General features: G+C 55.5%; 2 protein-coding genes across 2 annotated transcripts; one reads left to right on the top strand and one right to left on the bottom strand.

Annotated features, from left to right (window-relative positions):
- The first annotated feature begins 600 nt into the window (after positions 1-600).
- Positions 601-8,725, top strand: Mex3a (mex-3 RNA binding family member A). Its single transcript, XM_045138179.1, has 2 exons — positions 601-1,381; positions 4,848-8,725. The coding sequence occupies exons 1-2, from the start codon at positions 913-915 to the stop codon at positions 6,044-6,046; spliced, it is 1,668 nt and encodes a 555-aa protein (XP_044994114.1). The 5' UTR covers positions 601-912; the 3' UTR covers positions 6,047-8,725.
- Positions 8,726-11,270: 2,545 nt separating this feature from the next.
- Rab25 (RAB25, member RAS oncogene family) lies at positions 11,271-18,725 on the bottom strand. The gene is made up of 5 exons (XM_004667268.2): positions 18,150-18,725; positions 15,406-15,601; positions 13,415-13,608; positions 11,978-12,058; positions 11,271-11,590 (listed from the first exon to the last, which is right to left on the bottom strand). Exons 1-5 carry the CDS (start codon positions 18,190-18,192, stop codon positions 11,463-11,465), a joined length of 642 nt encoding a protein of 213 aa, XP_004667325.1. The 5' UTR covers positions 18,193-18,725; the 3' UTR covers positions 11,271-11,462.
- Between the last annotated feature and the right edge of the window lie 2,000 nt (positions 18,726-20,725).

The raw sequence follows: 20,725 nt of genomic DNA, 5'->3' as shown, positions 1-20,725 counted from the left end.
ACCGCGTGGCCGCTCCGCCCTGGCCCCATTACCATAAGAAAAGAGGGCCCGGGACCCGCGGGGACCGGGAGGGAGCCCTTTCCAAGCCGGTTCCATTTCTGCACACGCCCCCGCCCCCTCCCCCTCCCCAATCTCCCAAACCCGCCCCTGAAAAAAATATTAAGAAGACCTCGATTTTGCATCCCCCCCTCCCTCCCTCCCCCCCCCCCCCCGGGCTTTGCCCGCGGAGCCCGTGGACGGAGCCCGAAGGGCACATTCCCATCCATCCCCGGGTCAAGGAATTCGTCCCGACGCCCGAGGGCGGGAAACTACAACTCCCGGCATGCCCCGGGCGCCCCCGGCGCGCCCCCCTCCCGTCCGTTCCATGCTGCTCCATCCAGTTCATTTAAAACAAAAGAGTTTGAGCGCTGGAAGGGGCTGGGCTCTATTGGGGGCCACTGAGCGACGCTCCGGGACTGAGGCTCGGTGCGGGAGCCTAAAGGGGGGCGGGGGGGGACGTCTGCACGGCGGAGGCTAGAGACTCCGGGTCCGAGGCGGAGGGGGTGGGGGCCGAGAGCCCGCAGCCCCCCACCCTCCCACCCCCGTCCCCCCCCCCACACCCGGAGCACAGAGATCTGCTTTCTGGGTTTTGCTTCTCTTTTCCCCCCACCCCCCACCCCGGGGGCTGGGGCGAGGAGAGTCGGGTTACAGGGTGCTTGGGGAGGGGGACATAGGGGGAGGGTCTATCTTTCTATCTCGCTTTCTTCCCCCCTCCCCAGTTCTTTGTTCCCCCTCCCCACACACTCCCTCCTCTCCCCTCCCCTCCTCTCTCCTCTTCTCCCTTCCACCACCTCTCTCTCTCTCTCTCTCTCTCTCTCTCTCTCTCTCTCTCTCTCTCTCCCTCTCTCTCTCTCCCCCAGCTTTTGTTTCGCCATGCCTAGTCTAGTGGTATCTGGAATAATGGAAAGAAATGGGGGCTTTGGAGAACTAGGATGTTTCGGGGGAAGCGCTAAGGACCGAGGGCTGCTGGAAGACGAGCGCGCCCTTCAGCTGGCTCTCGATCAACTCTGCCTCCTGGGTTTGGGGGAGCCCCCCGCCCCCACGGCGGGCGAGGATGGGGGAGGCGGGGGGGGCGGCGCCCCCACGCAACCGGCCGCCCCCCCGCAGCCGGCCCCGCCGCCGCCGCAGCAGCAGCAGCCGCCCGCGGCTCCCCCGGCCGCCCCGACGGCGGCCCCCGCGGCGCAGACGCCCCAGCCCCCCGCCGCCCCCAAAGGGACGAGCGACGCCAAGCTCTGCGCTCTCTACAAAGAGGCCGAGCTGCGCCTGAAGGGCAGCAGCAACACCACCGAGTGTGTCCCCGTGCCCACCTCCGAGCACGTGGCCGAGATCGTGGGCAGGCAAGGTAAGCGGGCGCCGGGACCACCGAGAAGGCTGGAGTGGGGTGGGGTGGGGTTGGGGGGGGCTCGCCGTTCCTAGCGTGGAAAGTTCATCGCCTTTCTCTCTCTCTCTCTCTCTCTCTCTCTCTCTCTGCCTGCCTTCTGGCTCCGTCCCTTCCCCACAAAGGGGGCCCCGCCCCCTACCCTGATTCCAAGTGCCACAAACTTCCCCGCTGTATCCCTAAGTCGGGACGACTCTCCGGACCCTTCCTCTCCACCCCCCCCACCCCACCCGGGGCTCTGCCCGTAGACAAAGAAATATCCTGGAACTAGGAGAGGAAAGGGGAGGGGGAGCGGTCTTCCAATCCCGGGGACTGTGCGGAGGGGGTGTCACTTCTGGCCGGCACGACTGGCGGAATGTGAGTTCCTGGGAAGCCCCTTCTCGGGGATCTGCTTGCAGGCTGGGGTTCGTGCGGGGGGGCAGTGCTGAGACATCCCCCCACCCCTTCTCCAGCCTCTTGGAGTTCAGAGAGGCTCGGGGGCCGACCCGGTGAATGTAGTCACACGGAGGGTCTGTCTCTTTGTTGGGCTGAGTGTAGGAATGAAAGGGGGTGTGGCCCAGGGGAGGGTCCCAGCCCGAGGAGGTTAGGGGAGTCGAGGCAGGAAGGGGGTCCTGTGATCGCCCACACACCGAAGTTGGAAGACCCGTGGGCTTGGAGGGGGGGGGGTCTCCCGAGGAAGTAGTGGTGGCGCGGACCTCTCCTCCTCCCCTCTGGCTTTTGTTCTGGCCTGGAGCCGGAGGCCTGGGAAGGAGTGCCGGTGAGCGAGTGCGGACGAGGCAGGACGTGAATGTTGGGGGGTGCGGGTGGGCGACAAAAGTTCTCTTGGAAAATTAGTGGAGGGTGCGTGTCCGGGTGTGCTGGGAGGGGCGCGGGGTTAAGCTGGCGGAGTGTGTCTGGTACCACACCCTCATCAGCCCAGCATCCCTGAGTGGGTGGGGTGTTGGTAAGTGTCCAGATTGAGCAGACGGGGGTCTTATGGACCCATTCCTCTCCCAGCTTGAGTGTGTGTGTGTTGGGGGGGGGGCTGTTATTTGGAAATTGCAAAGGGGCTGGGCCAGAAGGTGGGGTGGGGGAGGAGCTGTCCCACGGTGGGGAACAATGGAGGGGCTGCATTCCGCGGGAGCGAGGGAGGAGGCCGGCACGAGTGAAGGAGGAAGACTGGAGGCTCCTGGCGGAAGAGGGGAGCACGCTGGGGCCCCTGTCCCACATCCCCACCTCATCAGCCCGGGTGTCAGGGCTGGGGGAATTCGAAGAGAGGGAGCTGGGTGGAGGAGGGGAGGATGCCACTCCCCTGGGCAGCCTCTTCCCCCCACCCACCACCCACCCACTCTCTTAGTCTCTTGAGGTTTCTGGTTTAGAAAGTTGGAGCTCCTCTCGTCCCACACTGGGGATCCAGAGCCTGGAATTAGAATTGGATAGGGGCATTGATATCTTTACTTGGGTGTGGGGGTGGCCTTGGGAGACCCTGGAATTTTAATGGAGCCCTTTTCTACTCTTCTCCCACCATATCAAACGGGCCTGTGTCGTGAAAGTACGAATATTTGTTCTGTTCCGAGAATCCCCCCCACCCCGTTTCCTTGAGTCAATGGAAGTTCTCCCCTTTGTCTGACCTCCCTCCTGCTGCAGAGTTACTGCCTCTGTTTGACCTCTAGGAAGGTGAGGACCAGTGGGTCTCCCTTTCTGAAGCCCTTCTTCAGGAATACACAACACAGGATGAGACCCATTCCCCTCTACCTCTAGCTTTTCTCTTTAAACTTATGACCGGGCTTGTCCACCTCAAAAATACCTAGCTCTCACTGAAGTTTATGTACCCAAAACTTAAGAGCCAAAACCCAGCTGCTCATCAGATGGCATGTAAGGAGAGGTGGCAGGAGTGGGCGTTTTGCTGTCTTCAACCCTCCAAGCCTCACAAAATAAAGCAATCTTGTTAAAGCAACAAGGATGTGGGCTTGACAACAGGTAGGATTTATTAACTGCCAAGAAGTCTGAAGACAGGGGAAGGGGGAATTTTTCCTTCCTAATTTCTCTCTATCCCCCTTTCCGACCCCCAGGGCAGGGTCTCGCTGTAGCCCAGGCTGACCTGGAACTCACTCTGTAGTCCCAGGCTGACCTTGAACTCACAGCGATCTCTCTACCTCTGCTTCCCAAGTGCTGCGATTAAAGGCGCCACCAACACTGGGCCCTAATTTCTTGAAGACCTGTCCCCCAACTCTGTCCTCATCTATCTACTGTGTTTGGAGAAGAGGACTCTACTATTGGGGATGTAGGAAGGAGAGAAAAATATGAGCTCACCTCAGAAGCCTGCTGTGGGAGGGCTGGGACAGAGTCAGGAAAGTGGACACTTGGCTTTGGATTGGCCGTGTGGTGGGGAGGAAAAAGAGGATGGCACAGTGAGGTGTGCCAGGAGAACCCAGTAAGTGCAGGTGTGTGTAAATGGGGCAGCGTCATGGGTGTGTATAGGAATGCAGTTGGCGAACTGGGGACGAGCTGAGAAAGCCCATGTGCATGGGACAGGGCTGGGTGAGGTGGTATTTCGCTTGCCCTACAAAGTACTGTTTGGACCAAAGGCACAGTGCTCCACGATGTGGGGCACCTGGGCCCTCAGGTGCGTGTGCGCACACACTCCCATGTGGCAGCAGTGTCTGGAGGGAGGGTGGGGGTCCCTGAGGCCCAGTGCGAGGATAGTCTGGGAGGGGAAGGTGGGGGAGCAGAGAGGCTTGTCCATTCAGCCATCTAGGCCTGCAGCCTTTTCTGCTAAGTGGCATCTCAGCCTCCCCACTTTCCTTGGGTTCTCTTTGTCCCTTTGTCTTGATTTTTTTCCTTTCTCTTCCTGCCCCTCTCCCCAGCCTCTCTCCCTTTAACCTGCTCCTCTTTCAGAGGAGCCTGGGTGCAGAATTCCCTCTTCCCTTAGCCCACTTCAGCCTGACTGATGGTCGTCCACTCGTGATTTTATCTTCCCGCTCTACCTTGGACTCCCCCCCCCCCCACACACACACCACAGGGAAAGGTCATAGAGCTAGAAGAAATGGAGTTCAAATGTGTAGATTGTAAAGTCACCGAGTGCGCTGGGGTTCTGTGCAAAGATCAGGCTCATTGACAGATGGGGGGAGGGTGATGGCAAGTAATTGAGAAGTTAAGAGTAGCCACTGGAGGGATGGAATGGCTAATGTTTGGGGACGAGTTGTTTTGGGGTTAGCAGCTTGTCTGGAAGGCTCTGATTGGTTGGGTTTGGAGGAGTGAATTTGGAAGGTCCCAAGTGAAACGCGTAGGAAAACTAGCCATTTTGAAATCTGAGGTCAGTGAGTGAGCTGTTTGGAGTCCGGTGAGCTGTGCGCCTTCTCTGGACCGCCTGGCAAGGTTGCTAGGGTATCTGGGTAGGGTCCCAGCACAAACCCCTCGTCCTGTGAGCTTCTTTCCCATTTCTGTCCAGGCTGCAAGATTAAGGCCTTGAGAGCCAAGACCAACACTTACATCAAGACACCTGTGCGGGGCGAGGAACCTGTATTCATGGTGACAGGCAGGCGGGAGGACGTGGCCACAGCCCGCCGGGAAATCATCTCGGCGGCCGAGCACTTCTCTATGATCCGAGCCTCACGCAACAAGTCAGGCGCAGCCTTTGGGGTGGCGCCCGCGCTGCCGGGCCAAGTGACCATCCGTGTCCGCGTGCCCTACCGCGTGGTGGGACTGGTGGTGGGTCCCAAGGGGGCAACCATCAAACGCATCCAGCAGCAGACCAACACGTACATCATCACGCCCAGCCGCGACCGCGACCCGGTGTTCGAGATCACGGGCGCCCCGGGCAACGTGGAGCGCGCGCGCGAGGAGATCGAGACGCACATCGCCGTGCGCACGGGCAAGATCCTCGAGTACAACAGCGACAGCGACTTCCTGGCGGGCAGCCCGGACGCCGCCCTGGAGAGCCGCTACTCGGACGCCTGGAGGGTGCATCCACCGGGCTGCAAGCCCCTGTCCACCTTCCGGCAGAACAGCCTGGGTTGCATCGGCGAGTGCGGCGTGGACACGGCCTTCGAGGCCCCGCGTCTCGGCGAGCAGGGCGGGGACTTCGGCTACGGCGCGGGCGGCGGCAGCGGCGGCGGCGGGTATCTGTTTCCGGGCTACGGCGTGGGCAAGCAGGACGTGTACTACGGCGTCGCCGAGACCAGTCCCCCGCTGTGGGCGGGCCAGGAGAACGCCACGCCCACCTCGGTGCTCTTCGCGGCCGCGGCCGCCGCCGCCGCGTCCTCGTCGTCGTCGTCGTCTTCCTCCGCCAAGGCCCGCGCCGCCGGCCCTCCCGGTGCGCACCGCTCCCCGGCCGCCGCCGCCGCCTCCGCCGGCCCCGAGCTGACCGCGCTCCCGCGGCGTCCACCCGGCGAACCGCTGCAGGGCTTCTCGAAACTCGGGGCCGGTGGGCTGCGGAGTCCCGGCGGGGGCGGAGGCGGCGGCGGCGGCGGCGGCGGCGGCGGGCGGGATTGCATGGTTTGCTTTGAGAGCGAAGTGACCGCCGCCCTCGTGCCCTGTGGACACAACCTCTTCTGCATGGAGTGCGCAGTGCGCATCTGCGAGAGGACGGACCCCGAGTGTCCCGTCTGCCATATCACCGCCACACAAGCCATCCGAATATTCTCCTAAGCGCCCCCTTGTCCCCCCCCTGCCCCCCGGCCTCTTTCCTGGGTCCACTCCCCAGGAGGCCCCAAGCCCGTCCTGGATCTTGTTCTCCACCGGGGCCTTCTGGAAACGTCAGTGACTTTGCAGTGGGGGAGGGAGGGGGAGCAAGGTGCTTAAGAGAGAATGCGTTCGCTGGGGAGGGGGAAGGGAAGCGGGCTGGCAGGGTGGCCGAAGGGGTGGGCCACTTTCAAAGCCTCTGGTTACCCTGGAAAGCTTTGGGGCGGGGAGGCCAGACGGAAAGTTAGTTACTAAGAGTTACAACTCTCATACCTCAACACACCCTTAAATCCGGAAGCAGCTAAGAGACGCTTTTGTTTTACCAGAGGTGCCCTGTAAGACATCCTGACCCTTCCGCCCTCCCTCCCCAAACTTTGTCATCCGACCCTTCCTCTTCTCTGGCGGGCTGGGGGAGAAGGAGAATCGGCCCGTTTGTATCTACAGGTGCCCTTCGCCGCCCTCAGCCTTCCACCTAACTTGACCTTTTAATGTGCCCTTTGCCCCCCCCCCCCCAGCACCACCGCTGTATCCCGTTTGAGAAACTGAATTCTCAGCAGTATACGGGGGTTGGGGCCGATCAGGAAAGTCTGCAGAGATATTCTGGGGTGGTGGGGGGAGGTTGTCAAATTTATAAGGGGTTCGCCACACATTGGTGGCCTCAAAGCTGGGCTAGAGGAATCTGGAGGGGGGACTCCTTTCTTAACTGCCCCTCATTCTTTTCCCCATCTCCCCTTCCTCTGAATCTTCCCCCTGGCATATTTCTTTTCCTCTAGGTCTTTCTCCCCCCCCCCCAGGTAGCTGTCATTTCCAGTCACCTCTTCGCCCTCCTTCCTTCTTCCCTCACCCTCACCTTCCTGCTCAGCTCCGGGACACGATCTCCTGGAGAGAAGTGGGGGGGAACATTCTGATGGTGTCACCCTCACCACCTCCTTCAGGTAGTGGACAGCCCTCTCCCTGCTCCTCCAAAGAATCACTTCCAGTTCTTGATAGAACGTAGTCCATTCTCAGAGACAGTTTGGAGAGGGGACTATTACTAGGGTACATGGAGGGTCAGACCCCCCACCTTCGGGCATTATTGTATTTAGGGAGCAGTTCTTGGACTGGATTTTCTGGCCGTGGGAATGGAGAGCCAGAAACAGGAAGGCGCCTGGGTCAGGAGAGAAGGTGCCTGGACGGGGCTCGCCTTGACCCCCTCCGACCTGGCTGAACCAGGATTGAGTCCCTGTCAGCTGCAAATCATGAAGTCTCTGTCCCACGCACTGGTTGAGGAGAGAAGCCAGGTCTCTGGTAGGGTCAGGCCATAGCAGGCAGCGGGCTTGGAGTGCCACGGAGCCCCTTGGAGGCCCTCCTACTGCCCGCTGCCTCCAGCCTCCCACCCTCTTGGTTCTGCTGGCCGGGCCAGGAGAGAGTGGGGAATGGGGAGGGCCCAGAAGATGCTTGTATATAAAGGGATGGGCCTCTCTGAGCACTTAAAAGCTCTGGGGTCCCCCCATTCTTCCTGGATGGAGAAGGGGTGTAGGGAATGGAGGCACGGGGGAGTTCCCTTCTCTCCTTGCCTGTGGGGAATTAACTCACTTCTCCACAGCCTCCTCCAGACCACCAGCTTGGGAGGGGAGAGGAAGGGGATTTCAGCCCAGAGAACTGGCCTGTGTCAGCCTCCCTTCTTCCCGCTAATGTGAGCCATCTTGAGATGTCTACAATAGAAACCAAACCAAATGGGCACCCTGGGTTGCCCAGGGGCATGTGGAAGGGGGGTGGGAAGTCAGTTTGTTGATCCCCTCCCCCTCTCCACTCCTTACCCACAAAGGCAAAGGACTGTTAGACTAGGAGGCTCAGCAAACTTAATCCCACCTTTGAGGAGTGAGCCAGACCTAGAAACAAAACGTGAGCAATGAACAGGAGAGAGCAAGAGAACGAGAGGGAGATGATCGACCAACAGAAGAAAGAAACATAGCAAAAAAAGAAAAAAAAAGCAGTTCTTTATAATTTAATATTCTATTTTAATAAAGGCGTTTATTACCGTATAAATGTAGCAAAGAACCTGGGCTAATATGAAAAAAAGACTTTTTATTAGGTAATTTATTATATGAAAAGGATATTTTATTTTATGATAAAGTGATCCTTAAAAAAATAAAAAAACTTTAGGAGGTTTAGAATATATGTAGGGAGAGAAGAAAAAAATACATTTGTATTCAGAGTTAAATCTTAAAAAAAAAGTTTTTAATATATGTTCGGGTTTACGTTCCTTTTTCCCCCACCTTTGTTTTTTGGGGAGGAATGTCATTTGCTTTTCTTGGGGGAGCATCCTGGGATGGATGGTGGAGAGGGGCTGGGGAGCTGGTGCCTTCTGGGGCACCCCCCCCCCACACACACCAGTAGATTGGATTTCACTCCGTGGGCTCCTCTCCCCCTCCCCCTCCCCCTCAGGGGAGCCAGCAGAGCCAAACAAAGAAAGGGATTAACCAGAAAGGAGGAAGCTGTGGGACAAAGGACTGAGGGTTTTGGGGTGCTGTCCCCCCAAGAGGGGAAATCCAGAACTGAGGCCTAGCAGGCCTTTGGGAACCCTCAGGTGTGAGATTTAAGAGAAATAGACTTTTTTTTTAAACCAAAAAAAAAAAGAGAGAAGAAAAACCGAGGGATTTAAAAGAATACTACAAAATAATAATTCAAATTTATTTCATATAATCCTAGAAAAAGAAAAAGAATTACTAGTTACTTAGTAGAAGATATTCAGATAGCTTAAAGTTTAGTAGCATTGAGGACCTCTGGGTCCAGTAGAATGTATAAAAAGTATGGAAAAGAATAGAGGCGCAAGTGGCTGGACGGCCCAGCCTTCAGGGACAGGGCTGGAGTAGGTTGCTAGCCAAGACTGGGAGCTTCCCGTTAGCTGGGGTTGATTCTGAGAATCCTTGGGTTTTTAAGTGGGGTGCGAGTAAATAAGGGGCTCGGTCAGTCCCGGGGTCTTTGAAAGGATACACACTGGATGGTCTCCAGCCAGGGGGGCCTGGGCTGGAAGGTTCTAGAGGAGGTTGGTTCAGCGCCTTGGCCTGCTTCCTGGGGCTTGGCCGTCCTCTGTCTGTGTGTAGGTAAGTCCTTAGGCCAGAAACAGTCATCCTTCCTTTCCTAGGGCTTAGGGAGGGTGGACAGCCCTCCCTCCCAAGGCAGCTTCTCCCAGGCCCGACTGAAGAAGTCCTTGAACTGCCAGCTAAGTCCATCTCTATACAGATTAATTCAAGAGCTGGGTAAGGCAGTGTTCCCCAAAGGCCTTGCCTGGGCTTCCTGCCTTCAAGAGCCTTGCGAGGAGGAGTCCTCCATTCCTCTTCCCATCCCACAATCCACATTGCCTTTGACTCCGTGCAGTAGAGGGAACCGAAATTCCAGTAAGTTTTCCTATACAATCTGTAGGAAATTTTTTTTTCCCAGTCTCACTTTAGCTTAGGCTAGCCTGGAACTCACTAGCCCAGGCTGCCTTTTCCTGGCAGTAACCCTCCTGCCTCAGCATCTTGAGTGCTGGGATTACAGGTGTACAACCGTGCCCGGCCATGTGGTACTCACAGATTCGATCACATTTCATAGAAGTTAGATTCCGAAAGACTCCTCCTACCCCAGGAGTGGAGGGGTGACATTGTCCTTCAAGGCCTGGGAGAACCCACATATACAAAGGCAGAGGTAGGGTATAGGGTCCTTGGATGACCCCTTGTGTCCCAGCCCCTGTCCACCTGTGTTCAGATAGTGGTCACTCGCCATACCCTGGGCCAGGGTACCTTGCCTTCCCCATAGAAAACTGGAAGCCTGGCTTTTGCATATGAAGAATAAGAAACATTTTAAGCACTTGACTACCACCAGCCCCAGCTGGCAATCAGAAATGGCTCTTCCCTCTTGTCCGAGGTGGGGAGAGGCCCCTTGGCTTTCACTTGGGCAAGCAGTGTATGAGTGACTGCCCATGCCACTCCTTGACCCTATACCCCAAGCACATCTCCTTCTCCCCAGTTCTCACCCCACCTAGAGACAGATTCCCCCCCTGATCTTACTGTCCTAGGACCCTCGCTAGTTTGAAATGGTAGCGCCTGGAAAGGGGAGGGCTTCCCCTTGCCCACCTGAGGGTGCGTGCACATGGGGTTGGGTGGGTGGGTGGAGACAGCCCTGGGGCCGGGGAGGTGGTCTCTCCACTGTAGAAAGTAGAGTAGGATCGTGGTCAGACTTAATTTGAGGCATCTAGTGAAGACACAAATCCACCAAGGAAAAAGATTTCAAATGCAAAATAATAAAGGCGGGAAATGAAAAAGACCCGTGAATAATCAAGTGATGTTGCACAAAATGCAGAGAAACCAAGAAAGGGGAGGGTTAATGTATTAAATGTGCTATTAAGATGTTAATTTTATTAAAAGTATTATTACTTAAAGACTCGGTCTTTCTCTGCGTGACAGTTTCGCCTTGATGTGAGGGACTTGGGTGGGCACAGTAGTCTGAGGCACAGCGGTGTGACTGGTTCTGTAAACCCCTTGTGGGAAGTGGCTGTCTTTGGGGTTCCCTGCCACCCTTGGACTCCCCCTCTGCCTCCCCCAGCTCCCCACTTGAGTCCATTGTGCCCTAGAGAATAGAGAGCTGAGGCAGGGCGATTGCCTCTCTAGACAGCCTTCCACGACGTCTCGTGGAGAAAGAAGGGCGAGAGAGAGGTGGGGGGGCTTCCCCATTTAATTCCACCACCAACTTCAGTTTCCTCCCTGTTCAGGGACAAGAAGACAGCCTGAGGCTCACCCCCAAGCCTTGGGCACCCCTCCCCAGCACACGCCAAGCCAACCCTGACTCCACTTCTCCCCTGCATCTCCCTGGGCCTCCTCTTGCTCCTGCCATTGGAGTGACCTCAGTTCTTGGCACCAGGGCCTTGGGCACCAGATGGTGCCTGGGGTTGTTGGTTCCCTTTGTTTTACCTTCCAAATACCCTTCTCTTCCACACCATCCTCCCTCCCCCACACCTGCCCTGGGGGTTGGCAGAGGGAAGGACAGACACCTTCCACCCCCTTGGCACTGTCCCCAGACCACAGAACTCCATAAGCAGCCACCCCTGGGGGGAGCAGCGGGTGTGATGGGGAGGACAAAAGAAAGGAATAGGGACTCAGGAGGAGGAGTCCCAGTTGTAGCACACACAGGGAGATGAGGAACAGACGGGAGGCAGCAGGATGACCAGGCATTGATACAAAACAGCTTTATTTGAAGGCCCTAGTCTGTGGCAGGGTGTGGATAGATAATAGAGACATGTGCAGTGGGGCACTGTGACCCTAGGGCTCTGGGTGCCTTGGACAAGGAACCGAAGGGCAGGGAAAGTCCTGCACTGAGGACGGGAGCCACCCAAAGGCTGGCGGCAGGTTAGCCACAGTCACGGTCAGAGGTTGATGCAACAGGCTCTCTTTTCCCCTGGTCCAGGCTCCTGTCCAGCTTGTGTGCGGCCCAAGGTGATGGCACTGGCCTGGGTACTGTTCTGCCTCTGCTTGGACACCTTTGCAAAGATCTCTGAAAGGGCAAGTGGTAACTGGTGGTCAGGCTAGAATTTGAGCTCTCCCTCCCCACCGATACGCTGCACGCCTCCTGTGAGCCAGGAAGGTGACCTTACTGAAGGACTTTCTACTGAAAGGAAGTGGAGTTTTAGCACCTGGGCCCCTTCTGCTTACCTGCATGGGGAAGAAAGTAAGGGTCAGCTGATGGGAAATATGGCCTTCTGTTTCCTTCTCTAAGCTCCAAGCTGAGTAGGGAGCACTGGGGAAGGGACTGAGGGGGTAGGAGGTAGTTGCAGTGGCTTAGAGAAGGCTGGGGGCAGGGCAGGGGTTTGGTATCCATATTTCTTCATGATCCTAAAGCCCCAGGGATGGAGGGGGATGCCCAGTGAAGGCAGGCTCTAACCTTTAAGAACAGTCTGAAAGGCCAGCTCAACATTGGTGGAGTCCAGGGCTGAGGTCTCCAGGAATAACAGACCATTGTTTTCTGCCAGGAAGAGAAACACATTACTTAGTGAGGGATGGGGTCAAAGGTAATAATAACTTTTTTTTTTTTTTTTTTTTTTTGGTTTTCCGAGATAGGGTCTCTCTCTAGCCCAGGCTGACCTGGAATTCACCATGTCATCTCAGGGTGGCCTTGAACTCATGACGATCCTCCTACCTCTGCCTCCCAAGTGCAGGGATTAAAGGCATGCAAAACCAAACTTTTTTAATTGTTTTTTCAGGGTAGGGTCTCACACTAGCTCAGGCTGACCTGGAATTCACTATGTAGTATCAGGGTGGCCTCAAACTCTCAGCAATCCTCCTACCTCTTCCTCCCAAGTGATGGGATTAAAGGCGTGTGCCACCACGCCTGGCTTAATGATATTTATTTCATGTTTCCTGTGTATATTTGCTATGTGCTAAACACATAATTGGCTCATTTTTATTTATTTATTTTTTTTTAAAGAAACAAAGAGGCACAGAGGGAGGTGGGAGGAAAATAGGGGCTCCAGCCACCACAAACCAACTCAAGACACATGCATGTGACCACCTTGTGCATCTGGCTTACATGGGTACTGGGAAATGAACCTGGTTCATTAGGCTTTGCAGGCAAGCACCTTAACCATTAAGCCATCTCTCCAGTCCATAAGTAGCTCATTTAATCCCTTTTAAAAATTTTTTGTTTTTGTTTTTTGAGGTAAGATTTCTCTCCAACCCAGGCTGACCTGGAGTTCACTTTGTAGTCTTAGGGTGGCCTTGAACTCACAGTGATCCACCTACCTCTGCCTCCCAAGTACTGGGATTAAAGGTGTGTGCCACCATGCCTGGCTATAAATAAATAAACTATTTTTAAAAAATAATAATAATATAAGGTTGATTCTGTTTAAAAAACGAAACCCATGTAAGAGAATCACCATGAGTTTGAGGCCGGCCTGAGACTACATAGTGAATTCCAGGTCAGCTTGGGCTAGAGCGAGACCCTACCTTGAAGAAAAAAACAAAAACAAAAAGCACCCAGAAAGGAGAGGATGCAGATGGAATTTGCATCATCCCCCGCATCTAGTAATTATCCAAGGGGAGATGGGAGGCTGCTCCATAAACCTCCATACTGGGCTACCTACTGCTAAGCCCAGAAAATGTATCAGGGAGCCAACGGCTGGAAATGGACAACCGGAGCCCACCGGGCTCTTTGAGCGCTGCCAGTGACTGCAGTCTCAGGGTGCGGGAGGGGACACAGGGGTCCCGGAAGGCTGGAGGCGGAAAACCACATGGAAGAATTCGATGCAGTGAGTGTTCCCAGTGTGAGGGAGGCCAGCGGAGGGTAGGGGCAAGCGCGGAGCTGTGGAACTGCAGTGCTTACCAGCAAACAAGCGGGCCTCCTCGGTGGGCACCTCCCGGGCCTGGCTCAGGTCACTTTTGTTCCCCACGAGCATGACAACGATAGTGGCCTCGGCATGGTCGTACAGCTCCTTCAGCCAGCGCTCCACCACAGTGTAAGTCTGGTGCTTGGTCAGGTCGAACACCAGGAGCGCGCCCACTGCCCCACGGTAGTACCTGGGCAGGGGAAGGGGCGGGCAGAGGCCGGGCGGGGCATTGGCCAAACCTCAGAGCGCAACGCCAAGCTCGGTGCTCGAGGATCAGAACCGGCGATCGGAAAGGAAAGGGCCCGGGGACCCGGAACCCCCACCAAGGAAGCCCAAGGCTCCCGCACACTGTGGGGATGCCGGTTTCAGATTCAAGCTTCGCCTCCTGGCTCTAGACCCGCTGCTGTCTCCTCAGAGCCAGCCTGCTTCCTCAGTCCTTTGTCCTGACCAGCTCCCACCATCCATTAGATGCCACATGGGCTCTTGGCCAGGTGTGCCCCACCTCTGAGGTCTTCCTCACACAGCTTTTTTACCCAGCACCCTCTTCTCTCCTGCTGCTGCCTTTCCAGGATGAGCTGAATGCCTGCCCCCTCCCCACACCCCCGCAGCAGTACCCAGCCGGACTGCCAAGGCAGCTGACAGACATCCAGCCTCGCTCTGGAACTTCTGAGTTGGAAAGACCATTTTCACACTGGTGGTGTCTAATAAATAGTTCCTTGGTTTGTCTTGAGAGATTGTCTCACTCTGTAGCCCAGGCTGACTTGGGATTTACTATGGCTTCAAACTCTAGGCAATCCTCCTGCCTCAGTCTCCCAGTGCTGAGATTCCAGGCAAGGGTGACCACACCAGGCTTATTCCAAGTCCACTGATGAATCAACCAAGGCTTATAAGAGGTCAGGTGATTAAAAGGGATAAGTGTGGGCTGGAGAGATGGCTTAGTAGTTAAGCGCTTGCCTGTGAAGCCTAAAGACCCCGGTTCGAGGCTCAACTCCCCAGGACCCATGTTAGCCAGATGCACAAGGGGGTGCATGCGTCTAGTTCATTTGCAGTGGCTGGAGGCCCTGGTGCACCCATTCTCTCTCTCTGCCTCTCTCTTTGTCACTCTCAAATAAATAAAAATGAACAAAAAAAAAGGGGGGGGGGATAAGTGTGGGCTGGAGAGATGGCTTAGCGCTTGCCTGTGAAGCCTAAGGACCCCGGTTCGAGGCTCAATTCCCCAGGACCCACATTAGCCAGATGCACAAGGTGGCGCACGCCTCTGGAGTTTCCTTTGCAGTGGCCAGAGGCCCTGGCGCGCCCATTCTTTCTGTCTCTGCCTCTTTCTCTCTCTGTCTGTCACTCTCAAATAAATAAATAAAAATTAAAAAAGGGATAAGTGTGGGTGGCCCTTGTGAGTGTAGCTGTAACTCCTACATTATGCTGCCAGCATGCACTGTCCCCTATCATACATGACAGACACTTGGCCTGACACGGACAGGGAGAAACTCTGCTGGAATTAAAGGAGTACGGCACCCACGCCTGGCTCACCCTTTGGTATTTTCTCTTTTTTCTTTCTTTTTCTTTTTTTTTTTTCTGAGGTAGGATCTTCCTCTAGCCCAGGCTAACCTGGAATTCGCTATGTAGTCTCAGGCTGATCTCGAACTCACAGCAATCCTCCTACCTTGGCCTCCGGAGTGCTGGGATTAAAGGTGTGTGCCACCACAGCCAGCTACAGCACCTTACTCCTGTAACACTTTGAGTTCGACAAAATGCCAAGTATAAAGTGCTTTGTGCTTTCTCGGGCACAGGGCAATGGCTTAGTGAGGGCAGTGACTTGCTCAGCCCCACAGGTCAGAGTCGTGACATCCCGTCTTGCCTACTGGCTACTCCCAGAACTCTTACCTGGGGCCTCTCTGGGGACCAGGCTGCAGAGCCCCCTACCACTCCTCACAGAAGTTCCCCCCCCCCAGGTCCTCACAACCCACCAGCCCCTCAGGCCCGGGCTCACGCAGAGGTGATGGCTCGGTATCGCTCTAGGCCAGCTGTGTCCCAGATCTGGGCCTTGACGGCAGTGGTGCCCAGCATGACCGTGCGGGTGGAGAACTCAACCCCGATGGTGGTGCGGCTGTCGTGGCTGAATTCATTGCGGGTGAATCGGGACAGCAGGTTGGTCTTGCCCACGCCTGACTCTCCGATCAGCACCACTGGGGGGGGAGAGGCGAGAGCTGAGCTGAAGGGGTGCCTGGTAAGGGAGCAGCCCCAGGCCCAAGCAGCCTGGAAGGTCTGTCCAGCACACAAGCACACGGGCTGGGGAAGTGACCCAACCAGTTAAGTGCTTGCCATGCATGAGGACCTGCGTTTGATCCCCAAAACATATGTACAAGTACCAGGGGGCTGCAGTGACGGCTTAGCGATTAAGGCGCTTGCCAAGCCAGAAGACTCAGGTTCGATTCCCCAGTACCCATGCAAAGCCAGATGCATGAAGTGGTGCACGCATCTAGAGTTCGTTTGCAGCAGCTAGAGGCCCTGGCATATCCATTCTGTCTGTCTGACACCCACCCACCCTCCCTTTCTCTCTCTCTCTTTTTCTGTGCTTGCAAGTAAGTAAATTAAAATATTAAAAAATAAAAATTAGCAGGCCTGGTGTGGTGTCAAATGCCTTTAATCCCAGCACTTGGGAGGCAGTGGTAGGAGCCAGATGCACAAGGGGGCGCACACGTCTGGAGTTTGTTTGCAGAGGCTGGAAGCCCTGGCATGCCCATTCTCTCTCTCTCTCCCTCTATCTGTGCGTGGTGTCACAGGGTGGCACACCTCACCTATGTAGTCCTCTTGGGCACCCAGGGCTGGTGCAATTATCACAGAGTTCCCCAGCCTCAGCTTGGCTCCTCAGAGCCCGCCTGGCCCCTGGCTTCTGTCCTGCTTTCATAGGTAGTGGTTGGGCTGGAGAGGTGGCTCAGAGGTTAAGGCACTTGCCTGCAGTACCTAAGGACCTGGGTTTGAGTCCCCAGTTCCCACGTAAAGCCAGGTGCACAAAATGGTGCATTCATCTGGAGTCCTTTTGCTAGAGGTCCTGATGAACCCATTCTCTCTCTCTACCTTGCAAATAAATAAATAAAATATTCAAGCAGGGTATGGTAGCGCAGTCTTTAATCCCAACACTTGGGAGGCAGAGGTAAGAGGATTGTTGTGAGTTCGAGGCCACCCTGTGACTACATAGTGAATTCCAGGACAGCTTGAAATAGAGTGAAACCCTACCTCAAAAAAAAAAAAAAAAAAATACTCACATGTAAACTAGGCACGGTGACACACGCTTTTAATCCCAGCACCTGGGAGGCAGAGGTAGGAGGATGGCTATGAGTTTGAGGCCAGCCTGAGACTACAGAGTGAGTTCCAGGTCAGCCTGGGCTAGAGTGAGACCCTACCTCGAAAAACAGCAACAACAAAATGTCATGTTCCATCATCAGCATGAAAGACCCAGACTTCTCCACAGCAGTGCTGGGCACCCTATCTGTGCTAACTGGGCAGTAGCAGAGGCCTCTCAAAACGACAGGTAACTGGGGACCACGGGCAGTAGCCAGCACCTCGCAGGGGCTCAATAAACGGAGTGGTTTAGGGTGGCTGCAAAGCCTCGCGTGTTCTCTGCTTCCTGGGAAAGATGCCAATGGGACCTGCTTCTCAGCTTGGCCAGGGTGGGACTGGGAGAGGCAGTGGGGTGTGGCGGGAAGGGAGAGTGTCACCAGTCTATCCGGCTCTCAAGGAGGCATTGGAGGCAGGGCTGGGGCCCACGGAGGGACTAAACACTGGGGCCCAGAACGAAACATGGTGGTGCATGGCCACTTAAAGGAACAGCCCAGGTGAATCCAACACCTAGTATCCAGGTCCAGGGAAGGTGACGATGGAAAGGACCGGGCTCATAGGCTCGAGCCTGGAAGCCCTGTGGAGTCTTCGGGACCCTGCTCCGAGTCATTTCCACTTTCCCAGTGTCTTCCCTATGTATTGATCACTCTGTCCAAGAATGCCCAGGTCTCTCTTTTCTCTCCTTCCCTGTGCACCTTCCCAGAAAGTCCTTTTTTAAAAAACTTTTATTTTTATTTATTTATTTGAGAGAGAGAAAGAGGCAGAGAGAGAACGGGTGCGCCAGGGCCCTCAGCCACTGCAAACTAACTCCAGAAGCATGCGCCCCCTTGTGCATCTGACTCACCTGGGTCCTGGAGAATCAAACCGGTCCTTTGGCTTTGCAGGCAAATGCCTTAACCACTAAACCATCTCTCCAGCCCCAGAAAGTCCTCTTAAATCGGCTCGATTCTCCCTCTATCCACAACAGAAGTCTGACCTCCTCCTCTTGTGGTGCACTGGCAATTCCCAGGTGCATGAGTATTATCAGAGATGAGGCAGATATGAAAGCGATCAGCATGGTTTTAACTCTAGCCCAGGCTGACCTGGAATTCACGATGAGTCTCAGGGTGGCCTCGAACTCACAGCGGTCCTCCTACCTCTGCCTCCCGAGTGCTGGGATTAAAAGTGTGCGCCACCACACCCCGCTCAAGGCTCAACATCATTCTTCTCAACTGTAGAGCACTCGCACTAACGAGGGGGTTTGCACCCGCAGCTAGCCCACCCAGCCTCGCTCCCTCTCTTATCTGGAGGGAATGAGCCCCGGGGTCCTGGTAAGAGATTGGAAATGGAGCAGACCCTCTCCCTTCTGTTCCTGTCCCTCCCTCGTGTCCTCGCTCTTCAAGGACCGCCACTTACCCTTGAAGACAAAGTTATAATCTTCCTCGGTTCCATTCCCCATCTTGGCTCCTCATGGAGGGTGCAGGTGTTTTCAGGGGACAGAGGTCACAAGACTGTGCGTTGGCTCAATGCCCCTAACCTTTAGCTCTTAGGAGACGGGGATCCAGCTCTTCTCTCATTGGGGTGAAGGACTGGGGAGTCCAGACAGGTCTCTGGGACGGGACGGAAGGAAACTCTGGCAGGTGGGAATGCTTTAGGGCAGCAGAGAGGGCGGAAGCTGACAACAGGAAGAGCGTGCACAGCTGGGAACCTGCGGCCCAGGTGGGCGGGGAGATGACGTCAGACAGGTTAGACAGGTTGGGTGTCTGCTCTGCCCCAAGCTCCCCCACACAAGAGCCTGCTTCCAGAGGTGACAGTGGGTGAGGCTGGGGTGGGCGCGACAAGGGGGTTGAGGGCTGCGTACGCGTTGCTGGGCTCCAGAGACGCACACTCACGCACCCCGGGAAGCCTCCTGGCAAGCCTCCTGATTTTTGCTTGGAGGCCCTGGCAGAGGCACGCTGTGGGCACCAGGAGCTGTTAGGGCAATGCCTGGGGGCCCCACACCCCTGCCACAGTGCAGAGCTAGGAGAGCTGTCTGGCCGTAGTTGCTTAGACTTCTTCCTTGCAGCCTGGGGCTTGGGATGGGTCTTTCTCACCCTGGGTGGAGCTGGGACTCGCGGTGCGCTCCTGTTCCTTCCTGTGGCATCCAGGCGGGGTGGGGGGGCGGGAGCTCCCACAGACGTACACAGAGCCACTTACGGTCACAAGGGGATGAGTTGAGGCTGAAAGAGCCAGATTCTATCTAAAAGGAGAATTTGGAAACGAGGTCCCTCAGGCTTTTTGGTGTTCTACCCCTTGTCCAGGACCTAAGGCGTCAGAGCCATGGCATCTTGTTTGCAAAGAGCATGGCAATTCAAAGGAGGAGCTGGAGAGATGGCTCAGTGGTTAAAGGAACTTGCTTGCAAAGCCCAGCGGCCTGGGTTCAAATCCCCACATAAAATGCCAATGAAAAGCCACATGCGCAATGTGGTACATGAATCTGGGGCCCATTTACAGTGGCAGGAGGTCTCATTGTGCCCATACTGTCTGTCTGTCTCAAATAAATAAATCCAGCACTCAGGAGGCAGAGGTAGGAGTGGGAGGATCGCCCCGAGTTCGAGGCCACCCTGAGACTACATAGTGAGTTCCAGGCCAGCAGGGTGGTGCGCACTCATAATCCCAACACCCCAGAGGCGGAGGTGGAAGAAAGGTGGAAACCCGCCTGGGCTACGTTCCAAGACTTAACAAAACCACCCAAAAGATCCACAGGGTCTAGGTGACCCACGAATACTTTGGTGGCTTAAGTCAGATGTCCCCCATAAACTCATGTATTTTGAATACTTGCTTCTCAGCTGATGGCAATTTGGGAGGTAGAGTCCTGTTGGAGGTGTGTTGTTGGGGACAAGCTTAAGGGTGTTACCACCAGCTGTCCCTCACTAAGGCTGGGACTCCCTCGCCGGCCGCTGTTGTCCACCTGCTGTGGCGGAGGTGATGTCCAGCCTCTGCCATCACGAAGCTTCTCTTCCAGACTGTAAACCAGAATAAAAACCTTTCCTGCCGTTGGCTGCTTTGGTTCAGGTGTTTTGTCCCAGCAACATGAAGGAAACTACAACAAAAGAGCTGGGGCACTGTCTCGACTCAGGGACACCACCCTCCCCAAAGCTGGCAGGACACTCAACTCTGTGACTGTACTTTTGGTGTCTAATGTGACGAACCTTTGCTCCTCTTTCCCCCCCCCCCCACAAAGTAGGGTCCACTCTAGCCCAGGTTGACCTGTAACTCACTCTGTAGTTCCAGGCTGGCCTCGAACTCACAGCAACCCTGTCTGCTTCAAGTGCTGGGATTAGAGGCTTGCGTCACCACGCCCGGCTGCCTGTGCCCCTCTTACCCACAAGGTGCTGCCAAGCAGGTAAGATTCTGCTGTGAGTAACAGGAGTGAGGTGGCCACCCCACTAGAGGGGTGGCGGGAGCGGGGGCACCACTGCCAAGAATCAGGGGTGTAGCCAGGTGTGTTGGTTTACGTCTGTGATTCCAGAAAGGAGGCTGAGGTAGGATTGTCTTAAATTGGAGGCCAGTCTTAAGCTAGAGAGTAAGATCCAGGTCAGCCTGGGTTAGAAACCCTGCCTCAAAAATCAAACAAAAAAAAAGGGGGGGGGGAGAGATGTGGGCTTGGATTCAATTCCCTGGCCACCCTTGTAAAACCAGACAAGGTGTCTGCAGCAGCAGGAGACCAGAGAGGGCCAAAGAACCATACACACACACACATGCAAGTAAATATATTAAAAGAATTTAAAAACAGAGGACTGAGATGGCTCAGCTGTTAAAAGTGCTTTCTTGCAAAACCTGCTGGGCAAGGTTCAGTCCTCCAGCACCCATTCAAAGCTAGATGCAAAAAATGGTGCAAGTATCTGACATTTGTTCATTTGCAGTGGCAAGAGACCCTGGTGTGCCCACTCACACACACACACACACACACACAGAAAAAAAAAAAAGGATCCTGGGTTTGGAGGCTCTGG

Source organism: Jaculus jaculus, chromosome 19, assembly GCF_020740685.1.
Source record: "Jaculus jaculus isolate mJacJac1 chromosome 19, mJacJac1.mat.Y.cur, whole genome shotgun sequence".
Lineage (NCBI taxonomy): Eukaryota > Metazoa > Chordata > Mammalia > Rodentia > Dipodidae > Jaculus > Jaculus jaculus.
This window is presented reverse-complemented; position numbering and strand designations above follow the sequence as displayed.